At 41.0% G+C, this 21,628-nt stretch overlaps 1 protein-coding gene across 1 annotated transcript; it reads right to left on the bottom strand.

The window, feature by feature from the left end:
• Positions 1–705: 705 nt before the first annotated feature.
• LOC115582825 (butyrophilin subfamily 1 member A1-like) lies at positions 706–12,552 on the bottom strand. Its single transcript, XM_030419037.1, has 6 exons — positions 12,373–12,552; positions 8,651–8,986; positions 8,310–8,345; positions 5,137–5,412; positions 2,970–3,060; positions 706–784 (listed from the first exon to the last, which is right to left on the bottom strand). The coding sequence occupies exons 1-6, from the start codon at positions 12,422–12,424 to the stop codon at positions 706–708; spliced, it is 870 nt and encodes a 289-aa protein (XP_030274897.1). The 5' UTR covers positions 12,425–12,552.
• Positions 12,553–21,628: the final 9,076 nt, after the last annotated feature.

Raw genomic sequence — 21,628 nt, 5'->3', positions numbered from 1 at the left:
ATCGCGGGAGCGAGGCGGCTGCAGAGCAGCTGAGCAGTTGCTCTCCAGGTGCTGCGCGAGTCTAGACCCCACCTTCATGACGTCAGGACTTGACGTATATGACGTGTGTTTCGATGAATTTCCATATCCATAAGCGCCTCTTTTCTACTCAAACATCACATACTTTCAGATCAGTAGCAGCCGTGTGGCCGCAGCTGTGGGACAGTCAACATGAATAAACCTATAAAATCCTTCATGTTACACAACAACTCTGAAAGATGTCGTCAATAAACTGCTCAGTTCTGTCAGATTACTTGTGGTGATGATGGAGAAGTGGTGAACTGCTGCAGACAACACAGGTTCAACTCTACAGTTATCTGTACTGTCCACTCTTATGAGCCCTTTCTGTTCCCGTCACGTAGAGAGTCCAACTTCACAGCAGCGTTTGTGTCTCCGCCCTGCAGTCGCCAGCAGATGTCGCTGCTGCAGGAGGTCAGCTGGAGTTCAGCTTGAACACGCCCACTGAGTCTGCAGTCAGCTGAGGACAGGAACAATCCCTGTCAGCAGTTTATACTCTGTGATTCACACACAGCTGTCTTTCTGTAATCAGATAATAAAGGTCATCAGAGATGAGCAGCTAAACTTTGATCTGTTGAAGTCTTCTGAAAGCAGACTTTGTTTGTCAGAGTGTTTCACCAGACAAAGAGATTCAGTCAGTTCTGTGTTTCAGCCTTCTTCCACCTCCATCATCCTGCTCTTGGGAGAGAGCAGGATGATGGAGGTGCAGCAGTCACACTCTGACACACTGATACACCCGAGTGTGGGTGACGACACGACAACAATACACTGCAGTAAATGGATCCAAATATAAACCGCCACCAAAAAGCCACAAATAATGCTCAGAACAGCACCAAACTTCAGCAACAGTACAAATAGGGTCTCAGCACATAGTCCGGGGCATCTAACCTCCGCTTGATAAAACTCTGTAAATTAGCGGTCTGCTAACTTGATCTCTCTAGAGGGAGTGTAACACAGTTTCACGGTGTGTTAGAAAATGGATTAAACTTACAGCGGAATATCCCTTTAAGGCAGAACAGCCAATCATCAGCCGGTCAGTCCCAAAGCCCATGTCATGTTTGAAGCCGCAACAGGAGAGGAGGCAGCTGCACAAAAGCGGCCAGAGAAACTGCAACTGTAGTGAGGCGTTTGTGCAAAACTGCCGATAAACGGCAGAAAAAGTGAGGGTGTTAAAACACACACATCCCCCAAGGGTGCAACGCCCCTGCTCCTCACAGACTCAGGCCTTGTTACACACACATGAGGATTTCTTTACATTCAGCTGTGATCTCCATTCATGAAGCTGTCAGGGAGCTAAACTGTCTCTAGAAACCTGTTTTAAAGAGGATTTATCTGCTCTGTTGTCTCTTTGCTGTCCTGACAGCTGCTGGAAAATAGAGATCACCTCAGAATCACACCCAGAAATTAACATCACTTTTATTTCTTTGATCCCAGTTTGAACACAGAAACATCAGAAACAGTCACAACACACAGTTTGATAGTTTTCATGTTTTATTCAAACGTTTGTACAGAAATGATGAAGTGCTGCCTGAAATGACCTGATCAAGCTGAGATAAGCTCAAAGTGAAATAAGAATAATACAAACAGCTGGCAGAATAAGACACGACAGTTCAACAGCCTCCAAACAGCAGCTTCAGTTCAGTGAAGTCTGATGGTTTTAAAGCACATGTGGAGCTCAGTCAGGAGCTTTAAGCTCTACAAGCAGTCTGAGAAGATTTGGTAAATAGACGCATTTATACATCACTGCTGCCCTCATTCATCCATTCACTCACTCACTCACTCACTGATGGCAGTCAGCTACCATGCAAGGTGCTGGTCTGACCATCAGGAGCAGTTTGGGCTTCAGCCTGTTGCTCAAGGACACTTGGACATGTGGACGGGAGGAGCCGGGGATCCAACCAGCGACGTGTGATTAACTGACCAGCTGCTAGAGACGCATCAGATCATCAGAGTATAAAAATAAAAGAATAAAAGCAACATAGAACAGAGAGAAAGAGCTCGTCTTTGTCCTCAACAACATTAATAACACAGTCAAAGTTTGTTCGCTCCATCGTTTTTTCTCTTCAAGCTGCACAAGAGTGGAACTGAATCTCACCAAATATCAGAATTCATTTAATTCTCACTTCACAGAACGATTCATTAATAATCAGTTCTGTCAGCATTAAAGGCCACCTGCTCTCTTCTGTTGTCACCTCGTTAACTTCAATCTGTCTGATAACATTAAACTACTTTAACAACTGCTGACACACAACGACCTTACAAGTGTTGCAAAAAATATTCGGAATAATGACAAACAAACACAAGATTTGGACCTCATACACTCAAATTTGAATATTACTGCTCCACCGGTCAAGTTCTAGTCTCGGCCAAATTACCAGGATAAATGTACGTTTCTGCAAACTATTTCTTGAAGTTACAGATTATGAGGACATCTTATAAAAACAGCTGGTATCAACAAACAGCTTTAATTTATTTTATCTTGCTTTTATCTCATCTATCTGCCTCAACGCAACATTAACTTTGAACCTCAACCTGAAATTAACTTAGAAAACAAGCTTTAATTCTCAAACTGCCTGAAATAAAAGAAGAGCAGACAAAATGTCTTCACATCATCCAACATGGTGGAAACACACACAGCAGAAAACTTCATGGCACAAGCAGAGCTGGTTATTTTATGGATCAGGTTGTTTCAATGGTTCTGTTGTTGTTGAATTCTAGTCAGCTTGGTCTGGTTTTTCACCATCGCTCTTCTTGTCTGCAGGAAGCAAAACAAAGTTACAGTGAAGAAAGTCTGACCGACTTTGATCGTCCTCTGAGTGTAAATACACAGAATGATTAATGTCAGAGAGATAAAACATCTGTCAAGACTCTGAACATGAGATACATAAAGATATATAAGACGTTAAACTTACCTTCCACACAACTGACTGATGTAACATAGAAGGTAACACATAGGAAGGAAGATGAGAGCTCCTGAAGTAGCAATCACTCCAATGACCCACCCTGAAACAGATAAAAGTGAATGTGAGAGTCAGAACCTGAGTGCAGATGATGAGCAGCAGACTGGACCTCACAGCCCACACAGAACCACTAAAGGTGAGTCTGCTCCTGAGATCTGAACTTGTTCCACATGAAAACTCCACTGGGATGAATGTGAGCAGGAACAGTGATGTTAGCTCTGATCTCAGGTCCAGTTTCCTCCTGCTGGGCTCCACAGCGCAGAGGCTGCTTCTGGTTCTGGTCCCAGCAGTGAAGAAACAAATGGACTTAGTTCCATTCATCACTTTGATCTGACAGTAAAAACACAGGATCATCTGATCAAATAGAAAACTTCTTCACAACACTTTTACTGACACTTTGACACTTTTACTCAAGTGGACTTTTACTTGGAACAGAGTATTTTTACTTTGTGTTTCTGCTTCTGTCACTTCAGTAAAGTATCCGAGTACTTCTTCCACCACTGACTACTGTCCACAAACATGAAGATTCAAATCACTGGGAGCTTCTTGGTGCTGGTCGGGTCCACAGTTATTGGGCCTGATGGCAGCAGATCAACACAGTCGCAGGTTTTATGAAGCGAGAGTCTGTTGAAGCTCCGACTGTTCAACATAAATATACTTTAACTCATTAATAAAAGAAGAGAATCAATATTTAGAGATTCTTATAGACACATATAGACTGAGAGACAGTTTCACATCTCTCCACACAGAGTTTTAAATGATAGAATCAGAACAATTCTTCTGTCTCAGCTAACTAAAGCTCACTAAAGATCACAGCAGGATCCAGATTTGATTTGAAATGTTGAAGAGTTTGATCATTTATGTTGCTGTGAAACAGGTTCGCTCCTGATTTCTGAATCTGAATTCATCCTTCAGCATCAAATCCTTCAGCAGATCTCTGATCAGCTTCTGCTGCTTCAATAGTCACGATTACTACAATTATAACATGATCATTAATGTTGGAGACTTGTAGTTACAGCCTGAATACAATGGTGCTAATTACAAGTTTTAATGAGTGTCCAGTAGAAACTCAGTTCAAAGCTCCATGATCTCATATTATTACAGGAACTATCATTGTGTTTATTCACAGTTAAAGTTTGGTCCTAGTTTTCAGTGTGAGTTCAGTTTGTAGGTGAGAAATAAAAGAATGAAACCCTCAGTGAGTAAACTCTTCTCTTCCTGTGTGAGTGTGTCCATGTTGTCTGTTGTGTGATTCTTGTGTAACTGGGCTGCAGTTTGTGGTTGGGATGAATAAAGTCTCTGTGTAATCTCTCTAATGTAAACAGTTTGTTTCTATTTACATTAAATAATAAAGAAAATGTGTTATGAAATGTGAAACACAGGATCATTAACAGCTCGTCTCCTTCTGTTAACATAGTTTGGGTGTGGACACTTTAATAGGAACACCTGTACAATCTAAAGTAGGCGGAGCAACATAAACAATATAAACTGTGATCATGATATGAGAATATATATTGTTTTAGATATTTGATATTCTCACATGGTGATATATCAAAACTGTTTCCTGGTTTTAAAGGCTCATTACAGTAAAGTGACGTCATGTTCTGAACTCACCGACTGTTTACTTGTTCTAATACTTTCTTTACCCACTGAGTCATTATATCCACATTAATGATGATTATTGATCACAAATCTCATCCTGTTAATGTTTTGTGAAAGTAACAACAGTCATTCATCAATATTGATATCACAGTGGGTCTATCTGGTCAAACATATTCAGATATTTGATTTTGTGGCCCGTCCGAACATTTATGAAGTTCTTTTGAGAACATTTCACATTATCCAGTTACATATCTTATATCAGGATGTGGCTTTAAAATATCATGTTATAATTTTAAGGTCGTACCTCGCAGCTTTAATCTGACTCTGTTCTGTAACTTCAATCATTTATAATTACAGCAATATTATATTTTCTTATAAAACAGAACTCAACAGTACTGAAATCCAATCTCTGATGATTGATGAAACAATGTCATTATTTTTGTACACAAATGTTTCACTCAGTTTAAAATGTTTAAAATTATTTACATATTAAAATCACAACTAGGAAGAATCTCACTTTGGACATGCACAGACGTCACAGCAACAACCTGATGGCTGAGTGTCTCCTGTGTAGCTACACAGCGATAGTTGTCGGTCTTGGTCACAGTAATCTTGACAGTGATGTAAAAACGACCTTCTCTTTCTGAGATCTTTGTCTTCGCAGCAGGAAGAGTGTTGTTATCACTGTCCTCCCACTTTAATGTAGGAAGTGGATCACCGTGAGCTTCACACTGCAGCAGAGACCAGAGGTTTCTATCTTCAAGTGTACTGATATATGGCTCTGGAGCTGCACCTGTGAACACATTATATAAACAATAGATTATAAAGAGACAGTTTCAGCATTATTAATGTCATATTGTGATTTTGTTCATCTACACTCTGCTTGTATACAGTTTACTGTGAAGAGAAAAACACAATAAAAGCCTCCAGCAGGATTTTATGGGACGATATTTCAAACATTTTAAACTTTCACAGTTTGAGGCAGAAGCATAGTTTTCAAAGGTGAACACACCTGATGTGTCACATGTTAGTGAGAAATACTTTATTTATGCTGCCTGACAGAAAAATTAACCATAAAGTTTGTTGATATTCTGCCAAGAGAAGGTTGTGAAGGAGTTAACTGAGTCTATTTTTTTATTTTTATTAAACATACGAGTGTTTAATGTCAACGAGGGAAGACTGTGAAGGGATGGAGGATAGAAGATTTTGATTATGGTTTGCTAAAAAAACACTAAGATAAGTTGATAATGGTGAATTTCCATTATGTCTCTATAAAAGCAAGGAATAGTCTGTCTGTGCCTCAAATATCTCTGCGGATCAGGATCAGACTGATCTGAGACTTTCAACATGGCTGCTGCGTGGTTCAAGGGTGTGCAACGTCGGATTTGTTTGGACTACAATGATACCATGAATTAATTATTTCAGAAATGTTTTACAAATTCCGTGAGCATTGTCCACCGGAGCCAATCACTGCAGAGTGTAATGTAATGTAGTGTTTGGTGTGTAGTGGAGTCATTTTTTTGTGTTGTGAGTCAAAACAGACAGTGGAACAGACAGGAATGAGCTGAGGAGCCTGAGGCATTGCCTGCATTTAAATGTAAATAGTTACACAATAACATTGTACATTTCACAAACTTATGCACAAATTTAGCAAACAACAATTTATATTTGCATTATAACTAATGCAAATGGTTCATTAAACATATTTGAGGTTTTCACAGCAAAAATCTAACTTTTTCTACTCTGATTTTATGTTATTTTGTGATTTTAGGTCTATTGTATTAATACAGTGTGTCATAATTACCCCAAGTAAGGCAAGGTAAATCGTGTTTAAGGTGAAATATAATGGTATAATCAAAAGTAGTCAAAAACAACCAATTATATCCCTGACGTCCCACCTTCAAACACAGCCTCATTTGGCCATCCATGAAAAAGCTCCTTAAAGAGCAACTAAACCCCCAAACCACTTTTTTCTGCTGAAAACCAATGTATTTGGGTATAAAGTAGTGTTAGTTAGTGATTCTGGTCCAACTCTGTGACTGCCCTCTATGGGTTGAAACCCGGTTATTACAATCGAATTTTCCTATTGGCTGAGATGGAGGCAGATGACGTTTTGGAGGCAGCTTTCCTCACGGTCCACCACGGTTAGCTCCGCCCCCTCCTATAAAAACTAGCACCTGCTGATCTGGAATCTGTGGCGAGTAGGTTGGATTGAGAGAATTGCGAATAGAGAGGCATAGTGATTATTGAGTAGGTAGTGTAGTGTGGTGACGGTTAGGGGGGAGGGGGGAATCGGAGAGTACTCCTGGAGCCCCGCCCATCATCAAGGCATTTTTTGAATTTCCAGCTTAGAGCACATCATCCAAAACTGAGGGGTTTAGTTGCTCTTTAACCTCCCACTTTTCTATAGGAATACATGCTTGCTACGGGCAATGCACGAGTTGGGATAAATGTGAGTATAAACACCAGTGACATGAAAAGTTGTCTAGCTCAATAATGTACAGTCATATTGATTCTGATTTATTTTCTAAAATATCTGTGATGCTATAAATGTATTTTTATCTGAACAAAAAGTACAAGGAAATGTGATTAGTGTGTTTTAGAGACATTTAAAGAATTTTAAGCATATTTGAATGATTATAAGAACAATATTATGAATTTGAATAATTTTCTGGATAATACTGACAAACCTAGTTTATCATATTATCACACTAAAGGAGGAAACAAAAAGCAACATCGCAGCTTTTTCCTGATGGAGGCTGATGAAGGTCTTTGCACCAAAATATTATTAAAATCAGTTCTTGATTGAGGTCAACAGGAGTTTTTGTCCTGAGTTTGATGATGTCAGAGTTTATTGATGATGTCAGAGGATGACTCTGACATCATCACTGCTGCTGCAGAAAGAGCTTCTTTCAGCTTACAGATAAACTATTTGATCATTACTGAGATAAACAATAATAAAAGGAATATTGTGATGTTGGTACTCAGAAGGATTGTGACATAAAACATAAAGTTAAATTCATGAACCCAGAATGAACCTAAACTACATTAATAAAGTAGATGACATTATTCTTTTATGTCAGTAAAAAGATTTGAAATGGAGGATTTTTGGGAAATGCAGTGATTAATAATATTACTGTAACATACTGAACAATAACTTCTTCATGTAATTAGACAATCTGAATAAAAGTATTGGATTTAATAACACACAGTCTTCTTGGACTTAAAAGATGTTGTTGTATAACTATAATTGTTGCGGCTTCCTTGACAAACCTTTTGGCCGCTGAGAGTACGAGGTTGGGTCCTCAGGTTCGCAGATTTGTGACGCGCTAGGAGGCTATGTTAACAGATACGCTGAGATCCAAAGATGCCTTTGGTACATTTATTATGAACGAACAGTACAGAGGTATTACAGCGCAGCAAATATGGATACATGGAATAATGAAAACCAGCGGATTAAACAGATAAAAAAGTGATGAATGAATGAGTGGGTAGCGGTCAACAAAAATTACGGCTACTACCCAACCCTGTCTCTCTCATCATCTGTGTCACAGGTGAGTGCACACCTTTACACACGCACACACTTCCGCACATGCACACACCTACTCCCACGTGAACCTGAGAAGCCCAAGAAGACATTCACAGAGACATGTAGAGGTGGAGAGTGACGTCATCACAATCAGGACTCACCTGACACTTCACCTGTTCTGTCTCTTAAGACTTGATCTGAAAAGCAAAACAAACACGTTAGATAGTTTTAAAAACAGACAGGTAATACTGTGTAAAAGTCATATTTCATCTCCTACAGACGGCTGAAGCTTCATTGTACAGAGAGACATAATCTGCAGTGTGTCTCTGATATCAGCATGTTTGATACAGAGGTGGTCTCTCCAGATGTGGCTGCAGCTCTGTGGGCTCGAGGCCCTGCCAGATGTGGATTCTGACCACTGAACAAAAGTCCATCTGGGACTCTGGAACCAGTCGCAGCAGTAAATGAGCGACATCTTTAACTGTTTAATGAAAGCACTCACCAACAACAAGCTCAATGATGGATGTTTGACTCTGAAGACGTGGAAAATCACAGCTGTAGTTCCCGCTGTCGGCCATCTTTGTATTTTGGATCTTTATGGAGGCGTTGCCGTTCTGCAGTTCATCTTCAAAAAATGAGACTCGACCTTTGAACTGCTCATCCTGACCTGTACGTCCGTTATTGTAATGAAGGCCTGCATCATACAGGAACACCTCCTTCTTCTCCTTCCGACTTTCATCTTTCTTCCAGTCAAAAGCCTTTCCCGAGAGGTTCCTTTTAGGGCTGATCAAACAGGGTAAAACTGCATCACTGTCTTGTTCCACGAGCACTCTGACAGCTGGAAGATAAAAACATGTTACTCAGTATGTTAACATGCAGAGTCATCAGGAAACAAAGTCAGATAACAACTTTACGCGACAAAAACTCAAACACCTGTTTCCTCTAACATGATAGTTTTGCTTGTGTCGAGCTTGTACTGACATATTTTCAGCATATTTAATCTTACAGTAAAGTTAATTATCAGTATCAGGGCCACATTATTGGTGAGCCGTCCCAGTGTGAACGGATAATCCGGAGGCGCGGAGCGAGGGCGTGTCGGTCTGACAGTCTGATAACTGCACAGGTCCTTCACTCAACTAAATACAGAGAAATGTCCCACAAAGCAACGTTACATGACCGAACAAAAGTAACGTAGTAACTGTAACTGTCTTTAGCAACTTATATGAGGAAAACAAATACCACAGCTGTACGTGGAGAACAGTGGCGGCTGGTGACTGAAAAAATTGGGGAGGACAGGACGAAAACCAGTCCACGGTGTCATGTTATTTTATACAAGTCAACTAATTAACCCTACTTTCTTATATTCAATGAAAATTAAGCAATAAAACAATGTTCTTTAAATAACATTTCATTAAAAAGCTAATATACAAGACAAAAAAAAAAAAACAAATAAATAAAATTCTATCTCTATTTGGATTCTAACCCCGGTCACCTGACTAGCAGGCAACTGCGCTACCCCCTGTGCTATCTTAGCACGCAACGTAGGACCTTCACGACAGTGTCTTTGTTGCTGCTCTGTACGAAAGAAACGAAACTTCTCTCTGATTTCTCCTAACAGTTTTTTTTCTTTCAGAAATGTGCTTATATTTCCTTGAAACCGATTTCAATATCGCTGAAAACTCCATATTTCTTGTCCGAGCATGGCTGGCAGTGAAAGCTGAAAAATACATAGTAGTATTTTTTGTTTATGGTTGTATAAATGTGAGAATGAAATTTGGGAACTGTTATTGGACCAACCTGCTGTCAATCTTGTATTCTGGTTGCTGATTGGTAAGGGAGGACGTCCTCCCTTAGCGCGTCAAATTACGTATCTTAGCCAATCATAGATCAGCATGAAAAAATCCTGAATGCATTGAGTGAATGGAAGGAGATCCCTCCCACGGAGGACAGAAGCCCTCCGTCCTCCTCTAGCCCCCACCTTCCTGCTCCCTGCTCCTCTCACAGACTGCTCTGTCTCCTCCGTCTGCAGCTGTCGCTGTTCAACCGTTTTAAGTGGATTTTCTTCCAAAGAAGAAACTTTTTTTAATGATATAATATATATATATAATATTTTATAAATGATACTGAGATTTGGTAATGATTTATTTCAACCAGTTACTCTTTCTTAAAAAAAAAATTTGATCTTCCTCTTGCCTCTCAAAAATAGAGGAGGACCAACCTCCTCTGCCTCTATGGACGAGCCTCCTCTGGTGGAGAAGCGTCTGTCCTCCTGTCTGTCCAACCGACTCTTCCTAACATAGCCTATCTGCTCAGAAAACAGCGTTTGTCACCGGCAAAGACTTTAACTCACCGAGTGTTTGACGAAAATAAATCACCGCGACCTTCAGCCCTCCTGACCGAGACTACAGGGAACTTTCCCCCAGAAAACAGCCTCCGTCCCCACGACTGACAGAGTCAGACAGCGTCCTGTTTACTGATGGTGATTATGTATAATTATGTCATTTAGCACAAAAAACTTCACTCCATCACTTTCCAGGATGTTTGGTGGGTCAGGATCTCAATCACTACACGTTATAACAGCATCTATATGATTATAAACTGTCCGCGGGTTTAGATAGACAAGGGGAACACCTGGGGAACACCTGGGGAGACACCGACGTCATTAACTTGACGTGTCCCCCCCGCGCTGCATAACCCCTGTATATATACTTAGCAATTTTTTTAATCTTTCAAATTTGGCTCAGTGGTCAATGATACATGTTTCTATGGTGTGACAAACTCATAACACAATTTTTTTTTTTTGCCGCTTTACACGGTCTTTAAGGTTTAAAGTTCTAAATAATCCTTTAGCTCAGTGGGTAGAGCAGGCGTCCAATGTACAGAGGCTTTGTCGTCGCTGCAGCCACCCCAGGTTTGAGTCCTGGCCTGGGGCCCTTTGCTGCGTGTCACTCCCCCCAAAAATATATAGGCCTATGTACTAAAGTTATACATAATCAGGGACGTGGCCTCTTTGAGTGACAGGTACCCACAAGCTGACTGCTGGGCCTAACCTCCCGGCCTGACTGTAGTGTTGATGTCGGTATGCAAACATTAGATAAATAATTTTAGCTTGCTGTCTGGTTTATTGCACAAACAGACAAGAGGAGAGGACGGACACGTGTTAGTGGGTCAGATCAATGAAAGACTGCAGACAGCAGCTGCAGCTGTTGAGCTGTGGAGGAGACAGCTGTGGGCAGAGCACAGAGCTTCTGGAAGAAAAAAACCCCTAGAGTTGGTTTTTTAAACTTTTTAGATAAAAGAAGTGGATTTATCTTCACTCTTGCTGCTAAAACGAGCTGCAAAATCCACCGTACTCTACTGTAACTCTCAACTATCTTCTTTGACCGCTGAATGGAGGGAAATATACTTTACTTTATGAACATGTAGAATAGAAATGGAAAAAATAGAAGATACTGCAGGATAACAGAAAGAACCGGATTAACTGGTGAGCGCTGACATTTATCAGAGGCTAAACTGAACACACACACACACACACGCACACACACACACACACACACACACACACACCCACACCGACACACACACACACACACACACACACACCGACACACACACACACACTCGGTGCAGGTTGTTAATCTGATGGCTTATGTTTGAAAGTTTTCTGTCTGTTTGCGTAAATAAACGTGCAATCAAACTAAAGCATATAATGTGAGGCAAAATTTGCTTCGCTCTCTGTGTGAAGTCTAATCTGTGACTCTCTGACCTCTGAGAACATACAGAACTCGACTGCTGCTGTTCAGGGGGCCCATAGGGGCCCCGAGGGCTGATGACCCTTAAACAACAGCAGTGTCATAAAGTTTAGAATGACATCACAAGATGTGATCTCCCTGAGGGGCCCCACCTGACTCATTTTACATGTACATTGAGGGCATTAAGCAGATGCTTTTGTCCAAAGTGACTAACAATAAGTACATTTGTCACAAGCAAGAAACCACAACATGTCACCATCGATGGAATAAAAAAGAAAACATTTAAACAGTTTTCAAGCCCCCATCTGAGCATAGTTGCTGCTATTTATCAAGGATACTTTAAGTGCTCCACCTACTCCTGATTCAGGCGTGTTCTTGATGGCATTATAAACAACCCTAATGACAACAAAGTGAAAAATAATTAAGAGGAGTGAAATGACAAAGTGTCAGTGATGATGATCAGTTTTCTTACCGTCTCCAGAGCAGCTCAGCAGACAGAGACACACGAGAGGAAGAAGCTCCATAGTTGTTGATGTCCTCTGAGGATTCACCTCACTGATGGAGGCTCTATGTGACGGAGCTTCACACACTCCTCAACACTCTGACGGAGGCTCTATATAAATGAGCTCCACAGGAAACCTGAACAACCTGATTGGTTCATCACAAACTTTTGAGGTTTCTCAGCCAGCAAGCAGTGAGGGCTGCAGCACATCCTGTATGAATATTTCAGAACTGACAACTTCCATGTTCCCACTCTGCTTCACAACACCTCAAACTGTCTTTATTTCATCGGTTAGATTGAGAGATTCCTCGTGGCAGAAGTTAATACTGTGTGTTTAAACTCAGTTGAACACATTAGTAACTGGAGTTGATGGAGAGGACCTGAGCTCATTTCACAGGAGTGTCAGAGTATCAGACACAAAATGTTGGTAAACCCAACAGTCAGAAAACCTGCTATGTGCCCTGCATGGGGTTAACATTGGTTACCTCTGCCCACACTGCCCTCAGTTAACACACAGCTTCCCACAGTTGGTGAGCATGAACATGTTGGAACCACTGAACAGCATTCAGGAGAATAATTACAATATAATAGATCGTTTTCTATTAAGTGAGGCTGTTATGCTCTTAAAATATAGACAATCTTGCTTTTTGTGAAAGAAGCATGAAACTTTCAGGGTTTGTTCTTGATGACCTAAGCTTTAATTTAAGATGTGGAGGCATCCTCAGTTTGACCTTTGAGGTCAACTAGAGGTCACTGACTTCTGTAATATGTCATTTTCATGCACAAAATTGTAAATGTGTGTATCTTAGGATCTAAATGTGATAAAAATGTAAACCAAATATGTATTTCCAAGCTTCTGGGCATGAGAAACTCATTTATGCCATTGATAGCACTCTAAGAGGTCGACATCATTAAGTGCAGTGAAGGTTACTCAGAATGTGAGTGGCTTAAATACAAGACACTACAGGTGAATAGGGTAAAAAAAAAATTTAATGATAGATATCACCATGAAACTTTCTCAGCTGATTACTCATGTTAAGCTAAGAAAAAAATTTATCAGTGAGATCAGTGACCTCTAGTTGACCTCAGGGGTCAAACTGAGGATGCCTCCACATCTTAAATCAAAGCTTAGGTCATCAAGAACAAACCCTGAAAGTTTCATGCTTCTTTCACAAAAAGCAAGATTATTGAGCTTAACAGCTCCACTAATTTCTCACAGATGTATTACATTTACATTTTTTACATTTTAGGGCATTTAGCAGACGTATCTGTCCAAAGTGACTTACAAATTCTGTCACATTCACACACTGATGGCAGAAGCTGCCATGCAATGTGCCAACTGCTCATCAGGATCAAATTGGGGTTCAGTGTCTTGCTCAAGGACACTTCAACATGCAGGTATTTGAACCAGTGACCTTCTGATTACTTACTGACCCACTTTACCTCTACAGCCATTTCACCGTTGAACCAGAAATATTTCGTCTTGTAAAGTATTTCATTTAATATCGGACAAAATATCTGCAAATGATAACATTCTGTTTTATTGGTGTTTTAACTGTATGTTGACAGAGGTGCACACACCTGACTGAGAGCAATACATGTTTATATGTAAACAAAAGAAGTGAAGTGTTAAATCTGGATGTGAAAGGAGACCCATTCAGATTTAATATGGAAGTTTATTTTTACGTACAAACATATTTCTAACAATTTGTGTCTCCAATGTGAAGTAAACAAGCTATATATATATATATATATATATATATATATATATATATATAAATGTTAGAATATATCAGTGAGAAAACTGCAATCAATTTATTTACATTTGGTTTAACCTCCGTCTGTTGGAACAAAACATAAAAGTCTCTTGAGCTCATGTGTTAACCACAGATGCTGTTTCAACAGAAGTGGAAAACAGCTGCCTTCTCAAAAGAGGAAATGATACGTGACAAACTCATCACACACACGTGAATGACAGGAAGCTTGAAATCCATTTTCTCAGTAACAACTTAACCATAAAGTTTCTAACTCTGAGTCGTCACACTGTGTAAAAACCTGAATAAAACCAGAGTGCAGTCATTTACAATCAACCTGTTCACTGACAACAGTTTATGAAGTGTTCCTGAGAACATGTTCTAACATCCTTTATACAGTCATGTGTGTGTCATGAGTTTCACAGTTGAACCTGCTCCAACCTGACCTGTGACTGACTGAGCCTTCATCACACCATCACCTGTTACCAGTGAACCTGCTCACCTGTGGAGTCTTTTGTTGCCACTATCCCAAACTAGTTTGAAGCGTGTTGATGCCATCAGAATCACAAGAAGCTCAGAAATCAACATAGTTCATTAGTTTGAACCTGAAATATCTCGTCTTTGTACAATATTTAATTAAATATAGGACAAAATACAGGCAAATCTAACTTTTGCTGAAGGTTCTCAGTCATCCAGGTCACAGTAACTCTAAGTGCTGAATCTTAGACAACTGGACATGTTTCAGTTTCCTGAAGATGTTTAGAGGCTTCTTCAGTTCTAACTAACTGGAGAGGAGTCAACAGTCAGTCTGTCGTTGTTCTGTGGTGGGTTTTTGTGTTTTGGTGTTTTGCTTCCTGTTGTGCTTGCAGAGATGCACTGAGAGGCTGATTGCTCACTACTCTCTGTCTCACTGTCACTTCTGGGTTCAACTATTTACAACAAAGTGTAACATCGTCAGGCTCTTAAACTCTGTGTGGGAGTGTCCTTACAGAGTCATCAGGGCCACTTGTAGGTCGTTGACCCAACTGACCTTCACGTGTGTTACTAAGGCCAGGTGAGCCCAGGTGAGAGAACTCAGTACAGCATTGCAGGAGGGTGATAAGTGACGTCTTAGTCCACCTCCTCTGTTCAAAGACCATCATTACAGTTTGACATACGTGGATCTTTTACTCCTCTTTCAAACCGTCTATCTTCTCTGGATAAGATGTTCACATTGATGTCCAACTGTATGTTGACAGAGGTGCACACACCTGACCCAGAGCAACAGACAAAGCCCACAGTAACATTTCAGTAACAGAACTCACCTGCTGCAGGCTGCGTTTCACTGATGTGCTGCTGCTGCTGCTTGTTGTCTGACCTGCAGCTGATATTCAGACATACAGAACATCCACACTGTTACATCACTGCATCAAGTCTGTTGTGTCATTCTACTTCATGTAAAGTCGGCACCGTACATCAGCTGAGACCTGCAACTCATTCCAAACCAGAAATATCAGGAGAACAATGTTTGATTGTAGAGTGCAGCACACACACACACACACACACACACGCACACGTTCACACACTTCACCCACGTTTTCCTCTGAACAATGAGTCATGTGATCAGTGATGTGTTGCAGCAGGTGTGAGGAGAAAGAAAAGAGTGACTTCAGGTGAGAGTTGGAGCGTCTCATCATCACAACCCTCCTCTGTTGTCTTAATGCAGCCAAATGTGATGACAGAGGTTTGACTTCATGAAGACAGAGGCTGGTTTTAGGACAGTAGAGGGCGTCACAGTCATCAACATGGGAGCTGAAACAAACACATTTCAATTAATATTCATTTTAAATCTTCATTAATGAAGTTGTCAGGGCAGTAAACTGTCTGTTTGTTAGACGCTTTGTTTTAAATCTGACGTATCTGAAATATTGTTTCATTCAAACTGTTTTAATGTCTGTAAAATAGAGATCATCTCAGAATCACACCCAGAAATTAACATCACTTTTATTTCTTTGATCCCAGTTTGAACACAGAAACATCAGAAACAGTCACAACACACAGTTTGACAGTTTTCATGTTTTATTCAAACGTTTGTACAGAAATGATGAAGCGCTGCCTGAAATGACCTGAAACACGACAAGAGCATCATCAGTGAACAACAGAACCATCAGTGTGGAACTGGACCTGACAGACTGCTGAGCACCTTAAAACACAAACAAGAACCAACACAGGCTCCACCCAAATAATGCCAACAACACAAATGTCAAATGTAAAGTCACATTATATTCACAGTGACTGACAGCGTTAACAGCAGCTTCAGTTCAGTGAAGTCTGATGGTTTTAAAGCACATGTGGAGCTCAGTCAGGAGCTTTAAGCTCTACAAGCAGTCTGAGAAGATTTGGTAAATAGACGCATTTATACATCACTGCTGCCCTCATTCATCCATTCACTCACTCACTCACCGATGAAAGTGCTTCATTTAGCAGCAGAGTGAGTTTGACAGGGCTTGAAGACCTCCAGCACGGTGCCGGAAATCCGGCATAGCAATACTTTGGTGAAGTGTTTTTTTTGTTGTTTTGATCATGTTGCCACAGCAACATGATCAAAACAATGATTGCCTTGATGTAGTGATCCTAAATATGAAAAATGTCTCATCTTACCCCAGTCTCCCCTACTGAGCTGCGTGACATAAATGGTCAAACAAATTAGTTGTGTTAACTCTCGCTGTGGCAACAGCTGCAAGACACTGTCGACACAGAACACGTGTTTGGTCAATATCATCCTTCTGGAGCCAAAATAATTCCAGATAACTGACATTGCTTTTCTTATTGGCACCAAGTCTTCGTTTTCAGTGATTTTCTCTTGTTCGCTGCTCATTGTTCAATGTTGTTACCAGCATGCAGAGTGTGTGTCAGGTACTCTTGAAATTAGGTGAGTTCATTTGCCTCCTACAGCAGGACCTGCTATGTGACTATTGCACACAAGTACATCGCGATGACGATGTGCAAACAATATATCGTGCCGCTCTAATAAGAATTAAAGAAAAGTTCAAACTGTGTGATGGACGTCCTGTGTTGGTCAATCACTGCTTGAAGTGGATGTGAATGTTAGTTTGATGCCTTTTTATTTTGACGGGATTCTGAGTCTGACAGTTGACTTGGACACTATATGTGATTGAGAGCTTTAAGATAAAGACGAGGACTGAATATGTTTATATTTATTATACTAATTTTAAGTTAGCTCGTTAGTTGATGGAGCAGACATGCTGTGATCTTACTGTCTATGATCCTGGTAAGTTACAGATTATGAGGACATCATATAAAGCCAGATGGGACAGACTGAGGTTGTGTTAGTGAGATACATGCACATCAACAAACAGCCTTAAGTTTTAATTCTCAAACTGCCTGAAATAAGAGAAGAGCAGACCAAATGTCTTCAGCATCATCCAACATGGTGGAAACACACACAGCAGAAAACTTCATGGCACAAGCAGAGCTGGATACTTTCTGGATCAGAGGGACTCAAAGTAAACTGCATTTCCTCTTCTCGTCTGCAGGAAACAAAACAAAGTTACAGTGAAAAAAATCCCAAATGTCCTGATCGTCCTCTGAGTGTAAATACACAGAATGATTAATGTCAGAGAAGATAAATCATCTGTCAAGACTCTGAACATGAGATACATAAAGAATGAGTTGTGTTGTCTTTTCATCATTAATATGTTGATAAATTACATTATTTAAACTTACCTTTCATAGGATGCAATTCTTGAAGGAAAGTACAACAGCAACGAAAGCAACAACTAAAAGGAGGCTGAGAACCACAAAACCAATAATCACTCCAGCAGAAAGCCCTGAAACAGATAAAAGTGAATGTGAGAGTCAGAAGTTAAATGCAGATGATGATCAGCAGACTGGACCTCACAGCCCACACAGAACCACTAAAGGTGAGTCTGCTCCTGAGATCTGGGGTCCGTTTCACAAAGCAGGTTTAGTGAAAACTCTGAGTCTGTTAACCCTGAAATGAGGGAAACTCTGAGTTTTCCGTTTCACAAAGGGAGGTAACTCAAACCAGAGAAAGAGGGGTAACTCCAGCCTGTTTCACAGAGAGAGGTAACTTAAGCTCTCGGTCAGTTACCATGGTAACATACTCTGTGAAACTAACCTGGTCGGGACCAGGTTTTTCTCAACAAACCTCGAGTTTCTCTCTGTCTCCGCCCTCTTTCAGCCACACACGGTATTTGATTTCCTCATTCATTGAGTCAGCCGGCGAGTTTTGGCGTAGTATAGTTCTGCCGTCTGTTTTTTGAGAAAATCATTGCAAAAATCAGTCAGTAGGGCTACATTAGAAGTTATATTAGGTGGCGACTATTTTCACTACCATTGCATGTCCTTTTGTTAATGATCCCGTGGATGAATGTGCAGCATTACTGCGCAGAGAATTAAATATTCGTCGGGAGATGATTATCAGACCGTGCATAGATGTTCTTGCATTTCCAGACAATTATCTTTTTGAGCGGTACCGCTTCACGTCACAGTCCATCATTTACATACACAACCTAATCTGTCCTTACATTTCCAACATTACCAACCGAAGTCATGCTCTCACATCCCAGCAGATATTGTGTGTTGCGCTGCGTTTTTTTTTTGCAAATGGGAGTTTTTTATACAACGTCGGAGATGCAGAGCGCTTGAGCAAGGCAACTGTATGCAGAGCGGTCAGAAAAGTGTGCCTCGCCCTGAAACGGCTACTACCCATTTTTATCATTTTCAGCTCCTCTGCCTCCGTTAGAGGTGGCGGTGCTGGGCCACCACCCGTTACACGGGCATCTGCTTTCTTTCTGTTGGCTGAGTATAAGTCTGTGTTAGTTTAAATAGGCTTAATTATTTAACAGAACATGATATAGATGAGAAGACATTTGTGTGTGAAAACAGCATTATGTTGGGGATAAAACAACTGTACAGTCAAACAGCCACTTAATATTTACAATGTAAAACATGATCAAAATGAGGTACCCCCATGAGATTATGCCGAGGTCTTACCTGTTTGAACAATGTTTTTATGTTTCAACTTAAGCTGCAGCCAAGTGCGCTTCTCAGCCAGGGTTGCACCTAAATTAAATAAATTAATAAGCTACCACTCAAGCAGTTTCCCCCTGTAATATTATTGTGATTGCAAAGGACTACATTTAAAATTACGCATTGACCCGAGCGCCAATGTTCTCCCACGCCTTCTCCCTCTCTTTTGCTGCTTCAGCGGTGTTACACTTCCTTCTAAAAACGTGCTCAAACTCACCGTATGAGTGCATTAATATTTCCAATTCCAGTGGGGTGAAAAACGTAGCCCTCCTCTTCCCCGTTGCCATGGTGACTCGTCGAATCAGGGCTCCATTGATGCTGTCTTTTTATACTTGTGGTGCACGTGCTTAACTCCAGGTTAAACTACTCCGAGTTGATCAAACTAACTCAAATCTGCTGTTCTGGAACCGAAAACTCAGAGTTTCCTATCTCAGAGTAGATCAACTCAGAGTTCAGGGTTAGACTCAGAGTTTGTTGAACCTGCTTTGTGAAACGGACCCCTGAACTTGTTCCACATGAAAACGCTCCAGTGTGACTCGAGGAGACGGAGCTCAGATGTGTTTCAGGACTCAAAGTTTCTCTGATTCATCAACTAAATGAACACATGAATCAAGTGTCTGTGTTCAGATTGTAGTCATGTAACATCACAGCTGGACGTCGTCATATCCAACATACAGACAATAATTCATGATGGAAATGATCCTTAAAGGTGAATTCAGACTGAACACAAAAGTTGATTTAATTCCAGTTAATTTAACAGCTGGAGAGTTTTTACAGTGAATGTTTCAGCAGCACAAACATGAACTTCTTCTTATTTACATCCAGAACACATTTATCTACTTTTTCTGTTTTAAGTCTCAGAGTTTCTTCAGTCTGAAACATTTTCAACATCAACAGACTTTGAGCTGATGACCTGTGTGTTCAGTCTGAACTCAATATATTTTTTTAAAACACACGGATAGTTAAAATTGATCAAAATATCACTCACCTGTCAAGCGCACATAGGTCACAGCAGCAATCTGATGGCCTGCCAACTAGGGAGGTGACCTTATGGGTGTGGCCAGCTGGGACCTGGGGTGGCAGGTAGCGGGCACTTTTGTCTTTACAGGGAGACTTTTCATTGTCGCTTGTCAGGTGAGTGCATTTTCTCTTATGTTCAGTCCAATGTTGTTTCTGACATGCTCTGGAACAATACAGTGTCTCTTTACAAGATGAGCATTGTTTCAGTTCCTTCGGTAAACATACATTATCACAATTTGCACATTCCTGGGACTTTCTGCTGGCTATGGTTAACACTTGTCCCGCAGTGTTACCCATTCCTCGTTTAAAGGGGCCTCTCTTGACTGTCTGGCTCTTCTGATTTTACATCCAGCTTGAAAATGTTCTCCACTGCCGCATCTGTAGCAGTGATTGCAGCGTTCATCTGATCCAGTCTGCTGACAGACAAAGCATCTCCTGGGAGCATAAACAGGGTGGTTGGTGTACAGGTGGGGTGCACACTGGGGCTGCATTGCAATGGGTGCTTGGGGCTGGCTGTAACTTCCATAGTGCCTCTGTTGTGGAGCAGGTGGCTGGGGGTCCCTAGCTGGCCTTCTAACTGAAGGTGGGGCATAGGGTTGGGGCTGTAACATTGGCTGCTGCAGTGTCTCTCTAATCTGAGCAATTTCTGCACTGAGGCCCTTAAGAGAAGCAACACCTGTCTTAAGCTCTGCTAACTCTGTTAAAAGCTCAGGAGGTACCTTTACTTTGGCCTCCCTCACAAGGCCCTTTGCAGCTGGCGGGTCTTCTGTCTGGACAGTGTTTACACTTGTGGCTGTCTGTTGGGCGCTAAATTTCTTTTTGTTTCTCCTCTCTGTCTCGTTAGCACAGGCAATGTTTAATCTCTCTAACAAAAGCTCATCTGAGGTGTCAGCATCTAGCAAAAGGGGCTGCATGTCTATTCTGATGCTGTCATTTTGTAAACCAGTAAGTACTGTATGTAAACACATGCGCTGGACTAGAGCTGGGTCATACTTAAGCCCAGATTCAGACTCTTGTGATGCAAATAGAACTTTCTGTTTTAGGTCTAAAACTCATATTAGGAAGCTTTGAGGGGTCTCCTTGCTCTGCTGTACTTCTGAAGCTAGCTGCTTGTACAGCTCTGTGGCACTCTTCTCTTGGAAGGGGGAACGCAGGATGCGCCTGAGTGTGGGAAGAGTTAGCTTTGGTTTACCTTCCAAATAACTACGTAGCTGCAAGCCTGGAGAAATAGCCCTAATAACAGCATCTACTATCTCTATCTCAGTATGACCCCTGTTCAGCCCATTCTCAATCTGGTGAGCAAGGCTGGAAAACGTCAGTCTATCTCTCTGGCCAGGTTCACCTATTTGACCTGAAATCTTGAAATCTTTACGCCAGTGCTGACTTTGCTGTGGCTG

This window comes from Sparus aurata, chromosome 6 (genome assembly GCF_900880675.1).
Source record: "Sparus aurata chromosome 6, fSpaAur1.1, whole genome shotgun sequence".
Classification (NCBI taxonomy): Eukaryota; Metazoa; Chordata; class Actinopteri; order Spariformes; family Sparidae; genus Sparus; species Sparus aurata.
This window is presented reverse-complemented; position numbering and strand designations above follow the sequence as displayed.

Excerpts from the sequence above, each read along its gene's own strand:
- LOC115582825 (XM_030419037.1), bottom strand. The coding sequence starts at position 12,424 with ATGGAGCTTCTTCCTCTCGTGTGTCTCTGTCTGCTGAGCTGCTCTGGA. Across the intron at positions 3,061-5,136 it reads GACGTCTGTGCATGTCCAAA|GGTGGGTCATTGGAGTGATT; the intron begins GTGAGATTCTTC and ends TATCTGTTTCAG. Across the intron at positions 785-2,969 it reads ATCAGTCAGTTGTGTGGAAG|TGTGTCAGAGTGTGACTGCT; the intron begins GTAAGTTTAACG and ends CGGGTGTATCAG.